This window comes from Dipodomys ordii, unplaced genomic scaffold (assembly GCF_000151885.1).
Source record: "Dipodomys ordii isolate 6190 unplaced genomic scaffold, Dord_2.0 Scaffold19, whole genome shotgun sequence".
NCBI classification, from domain to species: domain Eukaryota; kingdom Metazoa; phylum Chordata; class Mammalia; order Rodentia; family Heteromyidae; genus Dipodomys; species Dipodomys ordii.
In genome coordinates, this window is record NW_012267235.1 from 13505673 (window position 1) to 13522496 (window position 16824).

General features: G+C 41.1%; 1 protein-coding gene across 3 annotated transcripts in view; it reads left to right on the plus strand.

Moving 5' to 3' along the window:
- Rabep1 (rabaptin, RAB GTPase binding effector protein 1) overlaps positions 1-16824 on the plus strand; it is a 99304-nt gene that overhangs the window by 76425 nt on the left and 6055 nt on the right. For all 3 annotated transcript variants that reach the window (XM_013013297.1, XM_013013299.1, XM_013013298.1), the window contains 7 exons: positions 336-803; positions 1969-2073; positions 4297-4413; positions 8620-8718; positions 13243-13383; positions 15293-15482; positions 15954-16009. In XM_013013297.1, the coding sequence (XP_012868751.1) occupies positions 336-803; positions 1969-2073; positions 4297-4413; positions 8620-8718; positions 13243-13383; positions 15293-15482; positions 15954-16009 (1176 nt within the window). The remainder of the gene's footprint in view (positions 1-335; positions 804-1968; positions 2074-4296; positions 4414-8619; positions 8719-13242; positions 13384-15292; positions 15483-15953; positions 16010-16824) is intronic.

The window sequence follows — 16824 nt, forward strand, 5'->3', positions numbered from 1 at the left end:
TTTTCTTTTTGCTTATGTGGTGCTGAGGAATTGAACCCAGGGCCTTGAGCATGCAAGGCAAGCGCTCTACCACTGAGCCACGTTCTCAGCCCCTATTTACCTATCTTTTTATGAAACTATAATCTTGCTCATGTTTGTATTCTGTGTGCCTGAATTAGTGCTCCCCACTCCCCTATAGAGAAGACAATAAATGTTTGGTCATGATTATAAGAAGACAGCATATTAGTGATCATCATGTGTAATGTATGACAAAATACTTCTTCTATATGGTAGTTTTTATCTTTCAAGATAGTGTTATAATCTAACTTAGAAATATATCTATTTTCAAATTTCAGGAGCATTTAGACAGCACCCATGGGTCAGTCCATTCCTTAGATGCGGACTTACTTTTACCATCTGGAGATCCATTCAGTAAATCGGACAATGACATGTTTAAAGATGGACTCAGGAGAGCACAGTCTACAGACAGTTTGGGAACCTCAGGCTCATTGCAGTCCAAAGCTTTAGGCTATAACTATAAAGCAAAATCAGCTGGAAACCTGGATGAATCCGATTTTGGACCCCTGGTGGGAGCAGATTCAGTGTCTGAGAACTTTGATACTGCATCCCTCGGATCATTACAGATGCCAAGTGGGTTTATGTTAACCAAAGATCAGGAAAGAGCAATCAAGGCAATGACACCAGAACAAGAGGAGACGGCATCCCTCCTCTCCAGCGTCACCCAGGGTATGGAGAGTGCATATGTATCTCCCAGTGGTTACCGCTTAGTCAGTGAGACAGAATGGAATCTTCTGCAAAAAGAGGTGAGTGATTTTATTGGATTTCTATTGCTTATTTCTTGTCATAAAATTGTTCAGTTGTTTCTCTTGGTTACTCTGAGTGACCCTAGGTAGCTCTGAGATTCATTGTTCATTTGGTTGTTAGTGGAGGCCATGCTGGCATGTGTTGCCAGCAAGTAAGAACACAAATCATCTACCCCCTTGTGGCCTGCTTTGGTTCTTCATGTGATTCTGGTAGAGATGGCAGCTAGCTAGCTAATGGTGTTAAGTGTGAACTTCTCCACCTGAGGTCATGCTGAAGTTGGAGCAACTGCCTGAAGAACATTGCTAAATTAGAGCAGACCAAATTTGGTTTGTTTTATAGTTTTCTAAAATTTTAGTATATTCCAGGATTCATACTCATTCATCTTTCCTTTAGTTCTGAAATGCAAATGCTTATGAGCAGTTGATACAGAGTGAGTTTAAGGAGAGGATGGAAAATGGGGAGGGAAAAGAGGCAACCTTTAATGAGGGTAAGAGTATTTGCAAGCTTAAAAGATTAGGAGATAAGAATTCAAAGAAGTGTTTGCATAATGCTTTACAGATTACAAAGCCCTTTCACATACCTCATCTCTTCAAGTTTTATGACCATAATTAGGCAACCAGGGCATGATTGTCTGCAGTTTACCAGTGAGGAAATTGGCTCAGAAAGATTAAGCATTGTTCAAATGTTCCTCTAAGGCCTGCTTTAGCACCTAAGTTTTCCCTCACTCTGGGATCCTTCTCTTGAAAGAAGCACTTGGTCAATGAATGGGACACAGCCTTTTAAGCCTGAAGGAAACTATTCTCTTTGGTTTCATATAAAATTTCTCTCAGAAGGTGCTATTTAATAGTTTCATACTTATTGTGTCATTGGAGCTAGTGAAATGGGGACTTGGGATATGTTTCTTGTATTCCTTTCCTGTTGATTGAATAGTATTGATTTTCTTGCTTTGTATTTTCCTCAGACGTGTTGGTGGTAAGTTGTGTCCCTGCTTCTTGTACTAGAGATGACTTTTTAGAATCTGATTGTTATTTTGACTTCTTCTAAGTTCCTGGAGACATTGCTCACTTGATACTGTGCTTTAAATAAGATTGCATGTGTTTGTCAAGTATGTTATATAGCATTATTTTGTTCCGCCTGATAAGAGGTAATTTTGGTGCCCTTCAGGTACATAATGCTGGAAATAAACTTGGTAGACGTTGTGATATGTGTTCCAATTATGAAAAACAGTTACAAGGAATTCAAATTCAGGAAGCTGAAACAAGAGACCAGGTGAGTTTTATTTGGATATGCCAAATTAGTGAGCTGTTGCAGTTTTCATTAGAGGTACAGAATTGTCTTTCTCCCTTTTGCTTTATGAAGTATTTACCTTGTTACATTGTGAAATAATCTGTCACAGAGAATAGCACTAAATTTCCAGTGGGAGTCCTTTGTGTTCCTCTACTTCCTTAATGTTCCAATACCATACAGGTCAGCTCAGCTCTTAGAGGAACACTGCCTCATCTCCTCTCCTTCCTCTTCTACTCAGTGCCTAAGCATGAAGTCGGCCTGCTCTCTACACAGGGAATCCTTTATGATCTAGAGACTAGGGAGATAAAAGATTGTTGTCTCCAATAGGATACAAATTTTTTTTTTTGGGTCCAGTGGTGGGGCCTGAACTCTGGGCCTGGGCACTGTCCCTCAGCTCTTCAGCTCAAGGCTAGCGCTTTGCCATTTGAGCCACAGTGCCATTTCCGGCTTTTTTCTTTTTGCTTATGTGGTGCTGAGGAATTGAACCCAGGGCCTCATGCACGCAAGGCTCTACCACTGAGCCACCTTCCCAGCCCCTAGGATACAAACTTAATTGAATGTCATACTAATCAGAATGTGGAATTTTTATTGCTTTTTGTCATAAATTTGTTGGATTGATTAATGTTTACTTGAAGGATCACAGAATACTTTCTTTGGTACATTTGTTATGTTAAGGTTGACAAGTCTTAAGTACTTTGCCAAATATAGTGTTCAATAATTTGGTACATTGATGACGTTTAGTAAATGATGTAGAATTTCACAAGAGTACACTTGTGAAAGCACATACAAGGAAAAGGTAAACTTTTCCATTCAACTTGCTAATTGTGCTTTGATTGCTGTGAAGATTATTGCCTTGGTCTTCAGAAGAACTTTAGGCTGAGTAGAATGACAGTGCAGCAATTTCTAATGTCATTGGCATGAGTTCCTCCAAAGTTAAGAAAGAAAGTGAGATGGTTAGAAAGTTCATATGACTGGGCATGCTGAATTAAACAATAATGGGAGCAGAAACCCTAAGGAAGATCAGGAGGAGCTACTTGAAGAGGGTGATAATTGGAGGGGTTTACATTTAACCTTGATGACTTTTGGAGACAGTTTGGGCTTTTATGTAGAAAACTTATTTCCCTATTATAAAATGTATGGTCTTCATGGGGATGTAGATTGGAAGGAGAGGATAAAATATGAGGCCTGTACTAGAGGACCAGTGGAGAAGTAGTTTTCAAATGAGATCATGTATGTGAAAAAATTATTTGCTAACTATAAAGCCCAGCACAGTTGTTTCTTGAGGTGTTTCTCTCTCTCTCTCTTTCTCTCTCTCTTTTTAAATGGACAAGTCTGGGATATTGCTCAGAAAAAAAGATTTTAAATTCTAGCCAGGCACCGGTGGCTCACACCTATAATCCTAGCTACTCAGGAGGCTGTGATCTGAGGATCATGGTTCAAAGCCAGCCCGGGCATGAAACTCTGAGATTCCTATTTCCAATTAACCACCAGAAAACCGGAAGTGGCACTGTGGCTCATGTGGTAGAGCGCTAGCCTTGAGCTAAAGAACTGAAGGACAGCGCCCAGGCCCAGAGGTCAAGCCCCATGACCCCCCAACCCCCCAAAAAAAATTCTGAGAGAGAGAGGGGAGAGGAAGAGAGAATGTGTGTGTGTGTGTGTGTGCGTGCGTGCGTGCGTGCGTGCGTGCGTGCGTGCGTGCGTGCATGCATGCGTGCATGCTGGTCCTAGGGCTTGAGCTCAGGGCCTGGGCACTGTCTCTGAGCTTCTTTTGCTCAAGGCTAGTGTTCTACCACTTGAGCCACAGCTCCATTCCTGGAATTTTTTTTTTGTAGTTTATTGAAGAGTCATGGACTTTCCTGCTTGGGCTGACTTTGAACCATGATCCTCAGATCTCAGCCTCTTGAGTAGCTAGGATTACAGGCATGAGCTACTGGTGTCTAGCTCTTGTTTCTTATATTTTAATTTATAAAAGAATTCTGAGGGCTGGGAAGGTGGCTGAGTGGTAGAGTGCTAGCCTTGAACTGAAGAGGCCCAGGCCCAGAGTTCAGGCCCTAGGACTGACCAAAAAAAAAAAAAAGGAATTCTGGGCTGGGGATGTTCAGTAGCAGTACATTTGCTTAGCATGTGTGAGGCCTTAGGTTTAATCCCCATTAACACACACATACCCCTGCTGCTTCCTTCTAACTGATTCTTAAAATTATATAGGTGAAAAAACTGCAGGTGATGCTAAGGCAAGCTAATGACCAGCTGGAGAAGACAATAAAAGATAAACAGGATCTAGAAGACTTTATCAAACAGAGCACTGAGGACTCAAGTCACCAGGTAAATAAATGGCAGTTTAAAAATGGGACCCAGGGGCTAGGAAGGTGGTTCAGTGGTAGAGTACTTGCCTTGTATGCATGAGGCCCTGGGTTCGATTCCTCAGCACTACATAAGCAGAAAAAGCTGGAAGTGGTGCTGTGGCTCAAGTGGTAGAGTGCCAGCCTTGAGCTGAAGAGCTGAGGGACAGCGCCCAGGCCCAAAGTTCAGGCCCCATGACTGACCCCCCTCCCTCCCCCAAAGAAGGACCCATAGTGATGATTAAGTTAGATTTAATAATTCAGACAATATAGTCATGTTTTAACCTGAAGATTTGGCAATTTTCTCTCTGAGATGAGTGCTGGTGGCTTATGCTTTTTTTTTTTTTTTTTTTTTTTTCGGTTATGGGGCTTGAAATCTGGGCTTGGGTGCTGTCCTTCAGCTCAAGGCGAGTGCTCTACCCCTTGAGCCACAGTGCCATTCCAGTATTCTGGTGATTTATTGGAGATGAGTTTCACAGACTTTCCTGCCCAAGCTGGTTTTGAACAGTGATCTTATCTCAGCCTCCTGAGTAGCTAGGATTACAGGCATGAGCCACTGGCATCTGGCCTCCTTTAAATTTTTTAAGGCACCGAATACATAGGAAAAAACAAGCATATACCAGAACTAACATCTGTGTAGCCACCACTGAGATCAAGTGTTGCCAAGTTTCCTCACCACTCACAGCCCCTTCCTTCCCCAACTGACCACTGTCCTAACACTACAGACTAACATTTGAGAAGAGCCTTCTAGCATGTTTTTTCAGTACTGTTTGATTGTTGTGTGGATGTACCTTTCTGTGGATATACCATAGTTCATCTGTGCTAATGTTAAGGTATGATTTAGTTGTTTCCAGTACTAGAATATTAGGAAAAATATTACTTTGGAAATTTCCTTATAGGAGTGATGAACATGTTTCTTCTAGGAATAGGATGCATAGGTCAGAGTGTTCATCTAGATGTTTGAAATAATTAGTAAGTTAAGCTTTAATAATATAGTAATGCCCAGCAGTTTTCTAAAGTGATTACTCCCACCAGCAGTGTATGGGAAGAATCCAAGATCTTGAAAACTTCATTTTGTTAATTATAGTCACTTTGATGTGTGTTTAATAAGTGATTTGTTGCATTGGGCTTCGTTTGTGTTTGAGAATCACTGAAGCTATTTAGCATGTGTTGGGTCTGGCCTTGTGTGCTAAGCTCAGCTTGTCCTGGCTCATATACAGAAATAGGGATCCCATAATATTTGGCACTTAGGAGTCTTGTTTTTGGCAGTGTGGGCAGAAAGTTTTGTCTCCTGTACTGTTACAGCTTCATATCTTAGAATAAAGAAGAAAAGAACAAACACAGGAAACCCAACTCTTGTATTAATATCTTATTCTGGTTTGATTTCTCTCCCGAATCTGTCTTATTTTACTGAAATATGCACATAGTAAAATGCATAGCTCTTGTGTAAAGTTTGGTAAGTTTGACATGTGAGAAATGTTACCAGGCTGATCGTCTCCCAGGCAAAGATTCAGATCCTTTGTCAATTCATGTCCTTTCAGGCTAGTAAACACCTTACATCTCATAAGTGGCCACTGTTCTGACTAGACACTGTCTTTTAATTTTAGCTTATTCTTGAACTTTCTTAACATGGAATCGTTATAGCATGCATTTGGTCTCTATGATCATGAAATTCATCTATATTCTCCATATTAGCATTTATTTTTAATGTTTTGAATATTCTTTTACATTAACATACTATTATATAAACTACAGTTGAGACACTTAATTGTGTGTAGCTTTTGGCTGTTGTATGGGTTCTGGGAGTATTTTTTCACCTGTCTTTTGGTGTACATGTGAGCTCATTTCTTTTAAGTACTTCTGGAAATAATGAGTGGAATTACAAGGTTGCTGCTTAGGCTTATCTTAACTCTGTAGATACTTTCATTGCCAGTATTTCTTCAGATATTTATACATTAGGCCCCCCTGCATCTATGTTATCTTTTAACTTCTTTATTTCTTGTCATTTCATCTTCATTTTCTTCAAATTTTTTCTTTCACTTTTTTTCAAATTCATCTTATTTATAAACATATACATTGACTTTTTTTTTGGGGGGGGGGTCCGTTCAGCACCTGGGCACTGTCCCTCAGCTCTTAAGCTCTAGGCTAGTGCTCTACCACTTGAGCCACAGAACCACTTCCGGCTTTTTTCTTTTTTGCTTATGTGCTGCTGAGGAATTGAACCCAGGGCCTCCTGCATGCAAGGCAAGTGCTCTACCACTGAGCCACCTTCCCAGCCCCTCCATTGACTTTTTGTGTGGGTGCGTGTGTGTATGTGTGCAGTCTTGGAGTTTGAACTCAGGCTTGTGTGCTATTTCTGAGCTTTTCTTCCCCCCCTTAAGTCTTAGCACTCTACTTGAGCCACAGCTCTACTTTTGGCTTTTTTAGTGGTTCATTGGAGATAAGAGTCTCATGGACTTTCCTGCCCAGGCTGGCTTTGAATGTCAGTTCTTATATCTCAGCCTCCTGAGTAGCTGAGATCTCAGGGGTAAGCCACCAGTGCCAAGCTAAGGAATTGATTTTTTTTTCAGTGTATTTTTGCCATTTGCTTGTGTTCATTACTTCTATTTCTCTGTCAATCCAAATTTTGTCTTTAAATCTTTGAGTAAGACAATTGGATTCACTGTAGACCTGTTTCTATTGTCTTATTTCTTTTTATTTTGAATTTCAGTGCTGCATATTTTATATAAAAATGATTGCCATAACATAAAACCTGGGATGATGCCATTTTATGAGAGATGTGATATACAAAATCAAGTTATAGGAACTTGTGAAGATTGGATTATTTTAAATTGTTCCCTTCCTCAAGGGTGTGGCCCTTTGGGGATCCAAACCACCATACTGGATGTTCAGCAGGGGTCCCTTTGTATGGTGCACCCTGGAGTCTTCAGTATACCTGTGCAGCTCCTGTGTCCCAGCTGTTTCCTTTTGAAGTAGCAGGGACTTCTGAACAGGTGTTTCACATGCTACACTCTGCTTTCCACATGTCCTCAGCCCCATCCTTTGTTCTTCAGTTCCTTTTTGTTCTTCAATGTCTTCAAGTAGATATAGTTACTGTTTTTTTTATTCAGCTTTCCTAATTCTTAGTATATTGGTTCACAGCACCCAGTTTCCCTCTTAGAAACAGATGGGTGAGGAGAGAGAAATATGGCTAAGTACTTTATACACATGTATGAAAACAGAATAATGAATTCTGTAAGAGATTGCTTTAAAAGTGGAGAAGGGGAGATAAGAGAGGAATGGGGTAAATATGATTGAAGTTTTATATATAGGTATTTTATATATAGATACTATCACATATATATATATATATATATATATATCACACTGAATCTTCTTGTGCAGCCTCCTGAGTAGCTAGAATTCAAAGCCAGCCAGGGCAAGGAAAGTCAGTGATACTCTTATCTCCAAGAAACCACTCAGAAAACTGGAAGTGGTGCTGTGGCTCAAGTGGTAGAGTGCTTGCTTTGAGCTGAAGAGCTGAGGAACAGCGCCAGGCCAGAGTTCAAGCCCCATGACTGACCAAAAAAAACCCCCCAAAACATTAAAATTAATTCAAAAGAATTTAGAGTTCAGTGGTGTTAATCATACATAATTAACATTAATTAATAAGGCCATCTTGGGTGATTGTAGCTAGTTTGGATAAGATTCATTTATCTTTTGAAATGTGTGTTTGTTTGTTTTTGGTATAGATAGTTGTTTTTGTTGTTGTTGTTTTTTCTGTTTTTTTGTTTCTTTTGTTTTTTGGGTCTGGTCGTGGGGCCTGAACTCTGGGCCTGGGCGCTGTCCCTCAGCTCTTCAGCTCAAGGCTAGCGCTCTACCACTTGAGACACAGCGCCACTTCCGGTTTTTTTCTTTTTGCTTATGTAGTGCTAAGGAATCGAACCCAGGGCCTCATGCATGCAAGGCAAACGCTCTATCATGGAGCCACCTTCCCAGCCCCCTAGATATAGTTTTAACTTTATTGATTTTTTTTTTAGCCCCTTAAAAATATTTATGACTATTAGGTTATATGGGTTCTCATCTGTATAGAGACCAAACAGCGGTATGCTACAACTGTCCACTTGTGGACATAGAGTAATGAGATGGTAGGGCTGGTTTCAGAATAATCAGTTTGGTAATTGTCTTTCATCTGTGTATTTTTATTAAGATCTCTGCACTTGTCTTGAGAGTCCAAGCATCCGAAGTTTTACTTGAAGAATTACAACAAGGCTTTTCTGAGGCAAAGAGAGATGCCCAGGAGCAGATGGTGAGTCTACCTTTAAATACACTTAAGGTGTATTTACATTTGAATTACATATATTTATGTATTTAAATACATATAAATTGTATTGTTATATTTAAACTATTCTTTTTTTTATTGTGAAAATACTGTACAGAGGGGTTACAATTACATGGGCAAGATAATGAGTACATTCCTTATCAAGCATTGTAGCCTCCTCCTTTGTTTCCCATCCCTTCCCATCCTCCCCCCACTCTATTACTTTTTGTTGTTTTAAAATATAATCTTTTCTTTTCCTTTGGTGATACAGAAGTTTGAACTCAGGGTCTTAAGCTAGTTGGGCTGGTGTGATAACATTGAGCAGGGCTGGGAAGGTGGCTCAGGGTAGAGCGCTTGCCTTGCATGCATGAGACCCTGGGTTCGATTCCTAAAGCACCACATAAGCAGAAAAAGCTAGAAGTGGTGCTGTGGCTCAAGTGGTAGAGCGCTAGCCTTGAGCTGAAGAGCTGAGGGACAGCGCCCAGGCCCAGAGTTCAGGCCCCATGACCAAAAAAAAAATGCCAAAAAAACACAAAAACCCAGACATTGAGCAGTGACTCCAGGTGAAATAATCATTGAAATAACTATCACCCTGATCAAAGTGGTTACAATTATATTCATTGGGGCACATAGACTATCTAGGGCAGACAAGTACTATACACATTCTTCTTTTTTTTTTTTGTCAGTTGTGGGGCTTGAACTGTGGGCCTGGGCGCTGTCCCTCAGCTCTGCAGCTCAAGGAGAGCGTTCTACCACTTGAGCTATAGTGCCACTTCTGGTTTTCTGGTGGTTAATTGGAATCAAACCTAGGGCCTTATGCATGCGAGGCAAGCACGCTACCACTGAGCCAGTCCATAATGTATATTTTTTGAACCAGAAGCCTAACAGAGATCACATATTGCATTTTGTTGTCATATCTTTTATTCTAGAACATAGCACCATTTGTTGTTGTTTTGAGGCTTTTCCTGCGTAGCACAGGCTGGCATTGAACTTTTTGATCCTCCTGCTTTCAGCTTCTCTGGTGCTGTGATTGATTACAGGTGTACATCACCACCTAATTGCTTCATCAGTGTGTGTGTGTAGGCTTGAACTCGGCCTGGGGGCTGTGATTTTTGATTACAGGTGTACATCACCACCTAATTGCTCCATCAGCATGCGTGGGTGCGTGCATGTGTGTGTGTGTGCGCGCGCGTGCGCACACACGCTTAAACTCAGCCTAGGTGCTGTCCCTGAGCTTTTTCACTCAAGGCTAGTGCTCTACCACTTAGAGCCACAGTGCTATTTCTGGTTTTCATTTTATTTTTTATTGTGAAAATACTGTACAGAGGGGTTACAGTTACATGAGCAAGGTAATAAGTACATTTCTTATCAAGCGTTGTTGCCTCCTCCTCTGTTTTTCCCCTACCATCCCTGCCCTCCCATCTCCACGTCTATACACTCCTTCCCCCCCCCCCAAACATTTCTGTTTTTCTAGTGGTTAATTGGAGCTAAGAATCTCACAGACTTTCCTACCCCAGCTGGTTTTAAATTGTTTTCTCAGATCTCAGTTTCTTGAGTAGGTAGGATTACATGCATGAGCCACTGGTGCTAGCTTTCCTCCCCTCCCCTCCCCCCCCCCTGCCGTTTTAAAGTACTGGGGATAGGGATTGAACCCAGGGCTTTGCTGAGCAAATATTCAACCACTAAAGCCACACCTTTTGTTTTTAAGACAGAATCTTGCTACCGTTTTCTTTGAACTTATGTTCTTCCTGCTTCTGTCTTTTTTTTTTTGTCGGTCATGGGGCTTAAACTCTGAGCCTGAATGCTGTCCCTCAGCTCTTCAGCTCAAAGCTAGCGCTCTACCACTTGAGCCACTGTGCCACTTCCGATTTTCTGAGTGGTTTTTTGGAGATAAAGAGTCTCACGGACTTTCCTGTCAGGGCTTGCTTTGAAACCTCAATCAGTTCTTAGATCTCAGCCTCCTTAGTAGCTGGGATTACAGGTATGATGAGCCTGCTCCTGTCTTCTAAGGACCTAGGGTTATGGGTATTTATCACCATATCTACACGATTGAGCTTTTTTTTTGGTCCAGTCCTGGGGCCTGAACTCTGGGCCTGGGCACTGTCCCTCAGCTCTTCAGCTCTAGGCTAGTGCTCTACCACTTGAGCTACAGCACTACTTCTGGCTTTTTTTCTTTTTGCTTATGTGGTGCCAAGGAATCAAACCCAGGGCCTCATGAATGCAAGGCAAGTGCTCTACCACTGAGCCACCTTCCCAGCCCCTCAATTGAACATTTTTTAATAGTACAGACCAATTGCGTTGAAGAATGTTTTATGTCAATTGTCTTATAGAATTTTTTTTTTTTTTTGCTTGTTTCCTCATGGTTCAACCTAGGTCAGACATTTTGGCAATACTACATTTCATGTACTATATACATGAAATGAATTGCTGGGAAAGTCATAATATCATAAGGCCCCAGAATGATCAGTGATTCCATCATTCCAAAATTGAACTTCTGTTTATATTACCAATTAGATACATAGTTAACAACTTTTGTTTTTGTGTTATAACAGATTTGCACTTTTTGTTGTTGTTTTCTTTTCTTTTTTGGTGCCAGTCTGGGGTTTGAAATCTGGCTGGTGAGCTATCCCTGAGCATTTTTGCTCAAGGCTAGTACTCTACCATAGAGCAACAGCTCTACTTCCAATTTTTTGGTAGTTACTTGGAAATAAGAGTTCCATGGACTTTCATCCCAGGCTGGTTTCAAATTGTGATCCTTAGATTTCGGCCTCCTGAGTAGCTAAGCTTATAGGTATGAGCTACTGGCGCCCAGCTGTACTTTTCTCTTTTGATTACCTTTTCTGAATATGCAGTCTGATTTATAAATCAAAAACTAAGGGTATAAATACTCAAACTGCACTTCTTCTACCTGTCTTTTGTACCCTATTTCCATTCCATGCATAATTAATGGATTTGGTTTTGGCTTGTCCTTTTTGTTTTTCCTTTTATAAAAATAAGCACCTCCCTCTCATCCCTAAAAAGGAAGAAGCAGAAATTTACATACATGTTCTTTTCCTTTTTCCATATACAAAAGGTAATGGATACTAATATTTTGTTGTAGAATTGAAAGTGATCATAAAGCACAGGTGACCCTAGCTTGAAACAAAAAGGACAGGGACTGGGAAGGTGACTCAGTGGTAGAGTGCTTGCCTTGCATGCCTGAGGCCCTGGGTTCAATTCCTCAGCACCACATAAGCAAAACAAAGAAAAAAGCCAGAAGTGGCGCTGTGGCTCAAGTGGTAGAGCACTAGCCTTGAGCTGAAAAGCTGAGGGTGAGGACAGCGCCCAGGCCCAGAGTTCAGGCCCCATGACTGGACCTCCCCTCCCCCCCCAAAAAAAGGGACAGCAGTGGAATCTAACTAAACTTTGTACTTATTTTGTGTTTTAGAATGTAGCTTCACCTCCCCCGAAAAATGTTCTGTAGCCCTCTTCATAGCTTCTCCCTTAATTAAGTGCCACTTTGTTCTTTCATTGCTCACTACCCGTGTTTTTTTCTGTTTTTGATTTTGGCAATACTGTTAGGGCTTCATGATTGCCAGGCAGGCGTTCTATCATTTAGGCCAGAATTTGACTTTTTGCCCAGGCCACCTTACAATACAGTCCTTCTATCCATGACTTCCATATAGCTGCAGTGACAATTGTGAACAGCCATTCCTGGCTTGTTTGTTGAGAATGTGTCTCATTAAAGACCAGTCTTTTTACTTGAGGAAGGTTTGAACTGAGATCCTCCTGATCTCTGCCTTCTGAGTCACTGGATTATACGTATGAGTCACTGAGACAAGAAAATATCTTACAAATAGGCACAAATCTGTTGGGCACTGGTGGCTTACAACTGTAATCCTAGCTATTCAGGAGGGTAAAATCTGACATTAGAAGCCAGTCCAGGCAGGAAAATTTGTGAGACTCATATCTCCGATTAACCACCAAAAAAGCCAGAAGTGGAGCTGTGACTCAAGTAGTAGAGCCCTAGCCTTGAGCATAAAAGCTCAGGGACAGTATCCAGGTCCTGACTTCAAGCTCAAAGATGAGCACCCCCCCAAAAAAAAAAAGAAATCACTTTACAACATTTTAGCTCAAATTAACTGAAATAACTTACATTAAGAGAAAATATGAACTAGCTAAAATTATTTTAGATATAAGCAAACAAAAGAAATAGGAGCATTTTAAGAATAAGCATATCAAGTGCCGTGTGAACTGAGCATAGATCCTCCTGCAGCATGAGGGCTGCTGGCCATTCACGATGATTCTGGGTGGGCTAGAGCAATGTCCATGTAATAGGAGATGAACATGCTGCTTTGTTTCCTATACTGAGAATCAAACAAGTTCTGAGCTGCTTTTGAACAAGGCTCACAGCTTTATAATGGACCCTCCATATGCACAGCATCATTTGGGCTGGCCTTGTGTTTCTCTGGCATGGCTACCACCAGACCTGATTGACTTTTTGCCTGTGGTTGGTATCTGTTTCCATTCCAGGCTGTGCTGATGCAGTCACGGGAACAGGTTTCAGAGGAGCTGATGAGGTTACAGAAGGACAACGACAGCCTTCAAGGAAAGCATAGCTTGCATATGTCACTACAACAAGCAGAAGACTTCATCCTCCCGGACACTGTGGAGGTAATGTGTGGCCTGCATACCCAGAACAATTCAGCCCTTCAAACTGTGACATCAAGTATATTTTAATATAGTCTCAGATATGCTCAATTACTACCACAATTCTTGTATTTTTGAGACAGTCCAGGCTGGTCTTGATCCTCCTGCTTCAGCCTCCATGTGCAGCACTGGCAAATTTAGAATATTTTTATCACTTCAAACCTTAACCTCAAACCTTATCACTCTCAACCTGGGCCAGCTATTGATCCACCTTCTCTATAGATGTTCCTGTTCTAGACTTTAATGTGAATGGACTCTTGGTTTGTGGTTTTAGTTAACTTAGTGTGGGCTTTTTTTTTTTTTTTTTTGTCAATTGTAGGGCTTGAACTGGGTGCTGTCCCTGATCTCTTTTGCTCAAGGCTAACATTCAACCATTTAGAGCCACCACTTCCAGTTTTCTGGTGGTTAACTGGAGATAAGAGTCTCACAGGGACTTTCATGCCTGGGCTGGCTTTGAACTATAATGCTCAGATCTCAGCCTCCTGAATAGTTAGGAGTACAGACCTGAGCCACTGGTATCCAGCTTGTGTTTTCAACAATTGTCCATGTAGCAAGTATCAGCACTTCATCCAGTCTCTTGCCTGAATAATTCATTGTGTGGATATTTGTTTATTCACCCGATAGACATTTGGGTTGTTTATACTTTGCGGATATTATGAATAATGTTACCATAAACATCCATGTGTAGGATTTGGTATTGATGTTTCCATTTCCCTTGGGTTCTGGTAAATGTGCAGCCATCAAGCTGTTGCTACAGCTTGGCTTAATACTACTTTACCTTCCTGTAAGGAAGAAGTATGTGAGGCTCAGCTTTCTGTATCTTTGTCAATTCCTGCCACTTCACTTGTGGGCTTCAACCGTCCTAGTGAGTTTCTCCAGATTCAAGGTCTGTGAGTCATCTGTGCAGGGCCAGATTGAGAGCTTGCTGGAAAATAAACACAGGTCACCAAGCTGTATGTTTCTGATATTTTTTTGTGTGTCTAGAATTAAAAGCTTATACCATCTTTCTGTCTGTAGTAATGGATACTCTTAGTCACTTATATTCTTCTTTTGTTGGGTGAACCTGGCCTTTATAATTGTTTGTACAGATTTCTAAATCTTTCCAAATGTAAAAAAAGTTATTTTTAAGGCTTAAGCTCATGACCTGGGCACTGTCCCTGAGCTTCTTTTACTCAAAGATTTGCACTCTGCCACTTGAGCCACAGTGCCACTTGTGGCCTTTTCTGTTTATGTGATACTGAGGAATTGAACCCAGGGTTCATGCATGCTAGACAAGCATTCTACCACTAAGCCACATTCCCAGCCAACAGATCATTTTTATATTCTTGGAGGTCACACTAGCTCTTAGGTTTATTTATTTTGTCTTTGTGTAAGCTGTTGTTCATAGCAAATCTCATATTGTAGGTGATGTTATAACTCTACAGCTTATGCAACAGTTTGAGGAAAAAATACACAGTTCACAGCCTACAGTTTGGGCTGGAAATGTCTTATTTCTGAAACACACTGGTTAACATAGCATGGCATATTCCTTTGAAGACTACTTTAGGAAAAGTGAAAAGTCTTCATTTTGGAGGCTGGGAAGTGGCTTAGTGTAGAGTGCTTGCCTAACATGCATGAAGCCCTGGGTTCGATTCCTCAGCACCGCATAAACTGAAAAAGCCGGAAGTGGCACTGTGACTCAAGTGGTAGAGGGCAAATCTTGAGCAAAAATAAGCTCAGGGATAGTGCTCAGGCCCTGAGTTCAAGCCTCAGGACTGGCAAAAAAAAAAAAGTCTTCATTTTTGACCCATATGAAAGGACATATTAAGTCCTGGTTGTGGACAGTCTAGTTTCTTTCACACTCACAAATCCAGTAACTTTTTCTTGAATCCAGGTACTCCGGGAACTGGTGTTAAAATATCGTGAGAACATCATTCATGTTCGGACCGCAGCAGACCACATGGAAGAGAAGCTGAAGGCTGAAATACTGTTCCTAAAAGAGCAAATTCAAGCAGAACAGTGTTTAAAAGAAAACCTTGAAGAAACTCTGCAGCTAGAAATAGAAAATTGCAAGGAGGAAATAGGTGAAGATAAAAGTGATCTGGTGGTTTAGCATTAGAGTCAGTGTAACTTTTCTGATTGTAAGAACTAACACATAATCATAGAGGTAGAACAAGAAAAGTCTTAACAAACAATAAGTACAGACATGTTCTGATATCCAATAAGTGGAAGCAAAAAACCAAAAACACCTTGTTCTTTTAAGAACTCTGGCAGTTACTAACCATCGGTTCAGTGCTAGAGCCCATGTCACCATGATGGAGCATTTCCTTTCATAGCATTGGTGTGTGACAACTTAGATACATATCTTTGATGTGTCCATTCGTGTGTACTTCATTCCTACCTCAGCTTGATTATCACAGTGGTTCATTGGAGATAACTTTGACAAAGGACCCTTCCCCTATGTTCTATATATAGAATCCTTTGGGGTTATTTTAAGGAAAAATATTAATGCAGAACAATAAATGTTTGCTATTGTTTGTCCTCTTTTTCTTTAGCTTCCATCTCTAGTCTAAAAGCTGAATTGGAAAGAATAAAAGTAGAAAAAGGACAGGTGAGTCAATCAGAAGTTTAAAATAGCAACTGGTTATTTACTGAATCCTGTGCTAGCAGCAAGAAGTAAAAGAGAGCTTACACGCTGCCTTTAAGAAACTTCTATCTAGAGGAGTACAGTGACAGAAAACTTTACCTTAAGCCTGCCATGTCAGGCCATGTGGTGATGGGTGGGGAGGGAGAGAAGTGAGGTGTGTTTGTGGATACAGGGAAGACAAAGATGTGACTGTAGCCTGGAGTTTGTAACGTAGTGGGAAACAAGCTCATGGGATGACCTGAAGTATGCTTCCATCTATGTACAGAAATCCATACAGAACTTAATACAAACAGTGTTCCCTTTCTGGCTTCAAGTCCTCTTGTAGATAGTGTTGAAAGCATAGATGATCTGCTTCTGCTCCATGGCCTCACTGATCCTTGACTCAATGACCTTTGCCATGAACCCTGTTCCCCGTGTTCTGGCTGCACCTTACTCCTCTGATAGCTCACTCCAACCTCCCATTGTTTAACTCTAGTATTTGTACTCCCTGCTCTTATGCCTGACAGGCCTCAGTATCTCTTTCATGTCCCTGTACTTCTATTTCTTTGGGGCTTTGCTTTCTTTCTAAGTTACATCTTACATGACACCTACCTCTTTAGCTTATCTCCCATCCATGCTCTCAAGCCTCTTGACTGTTTGTCTTTCTGCTGCCCTCACTCAACTATTTCCTAACACTAGCTTACATTTCAGCTGCTCCTGCCACCAGAATTGGTGACATTATAGGCCCTTGCTGTCACATGGCCTGCTGTGCCTGCCAGCCCTTCATCTGTCCTGAGTTG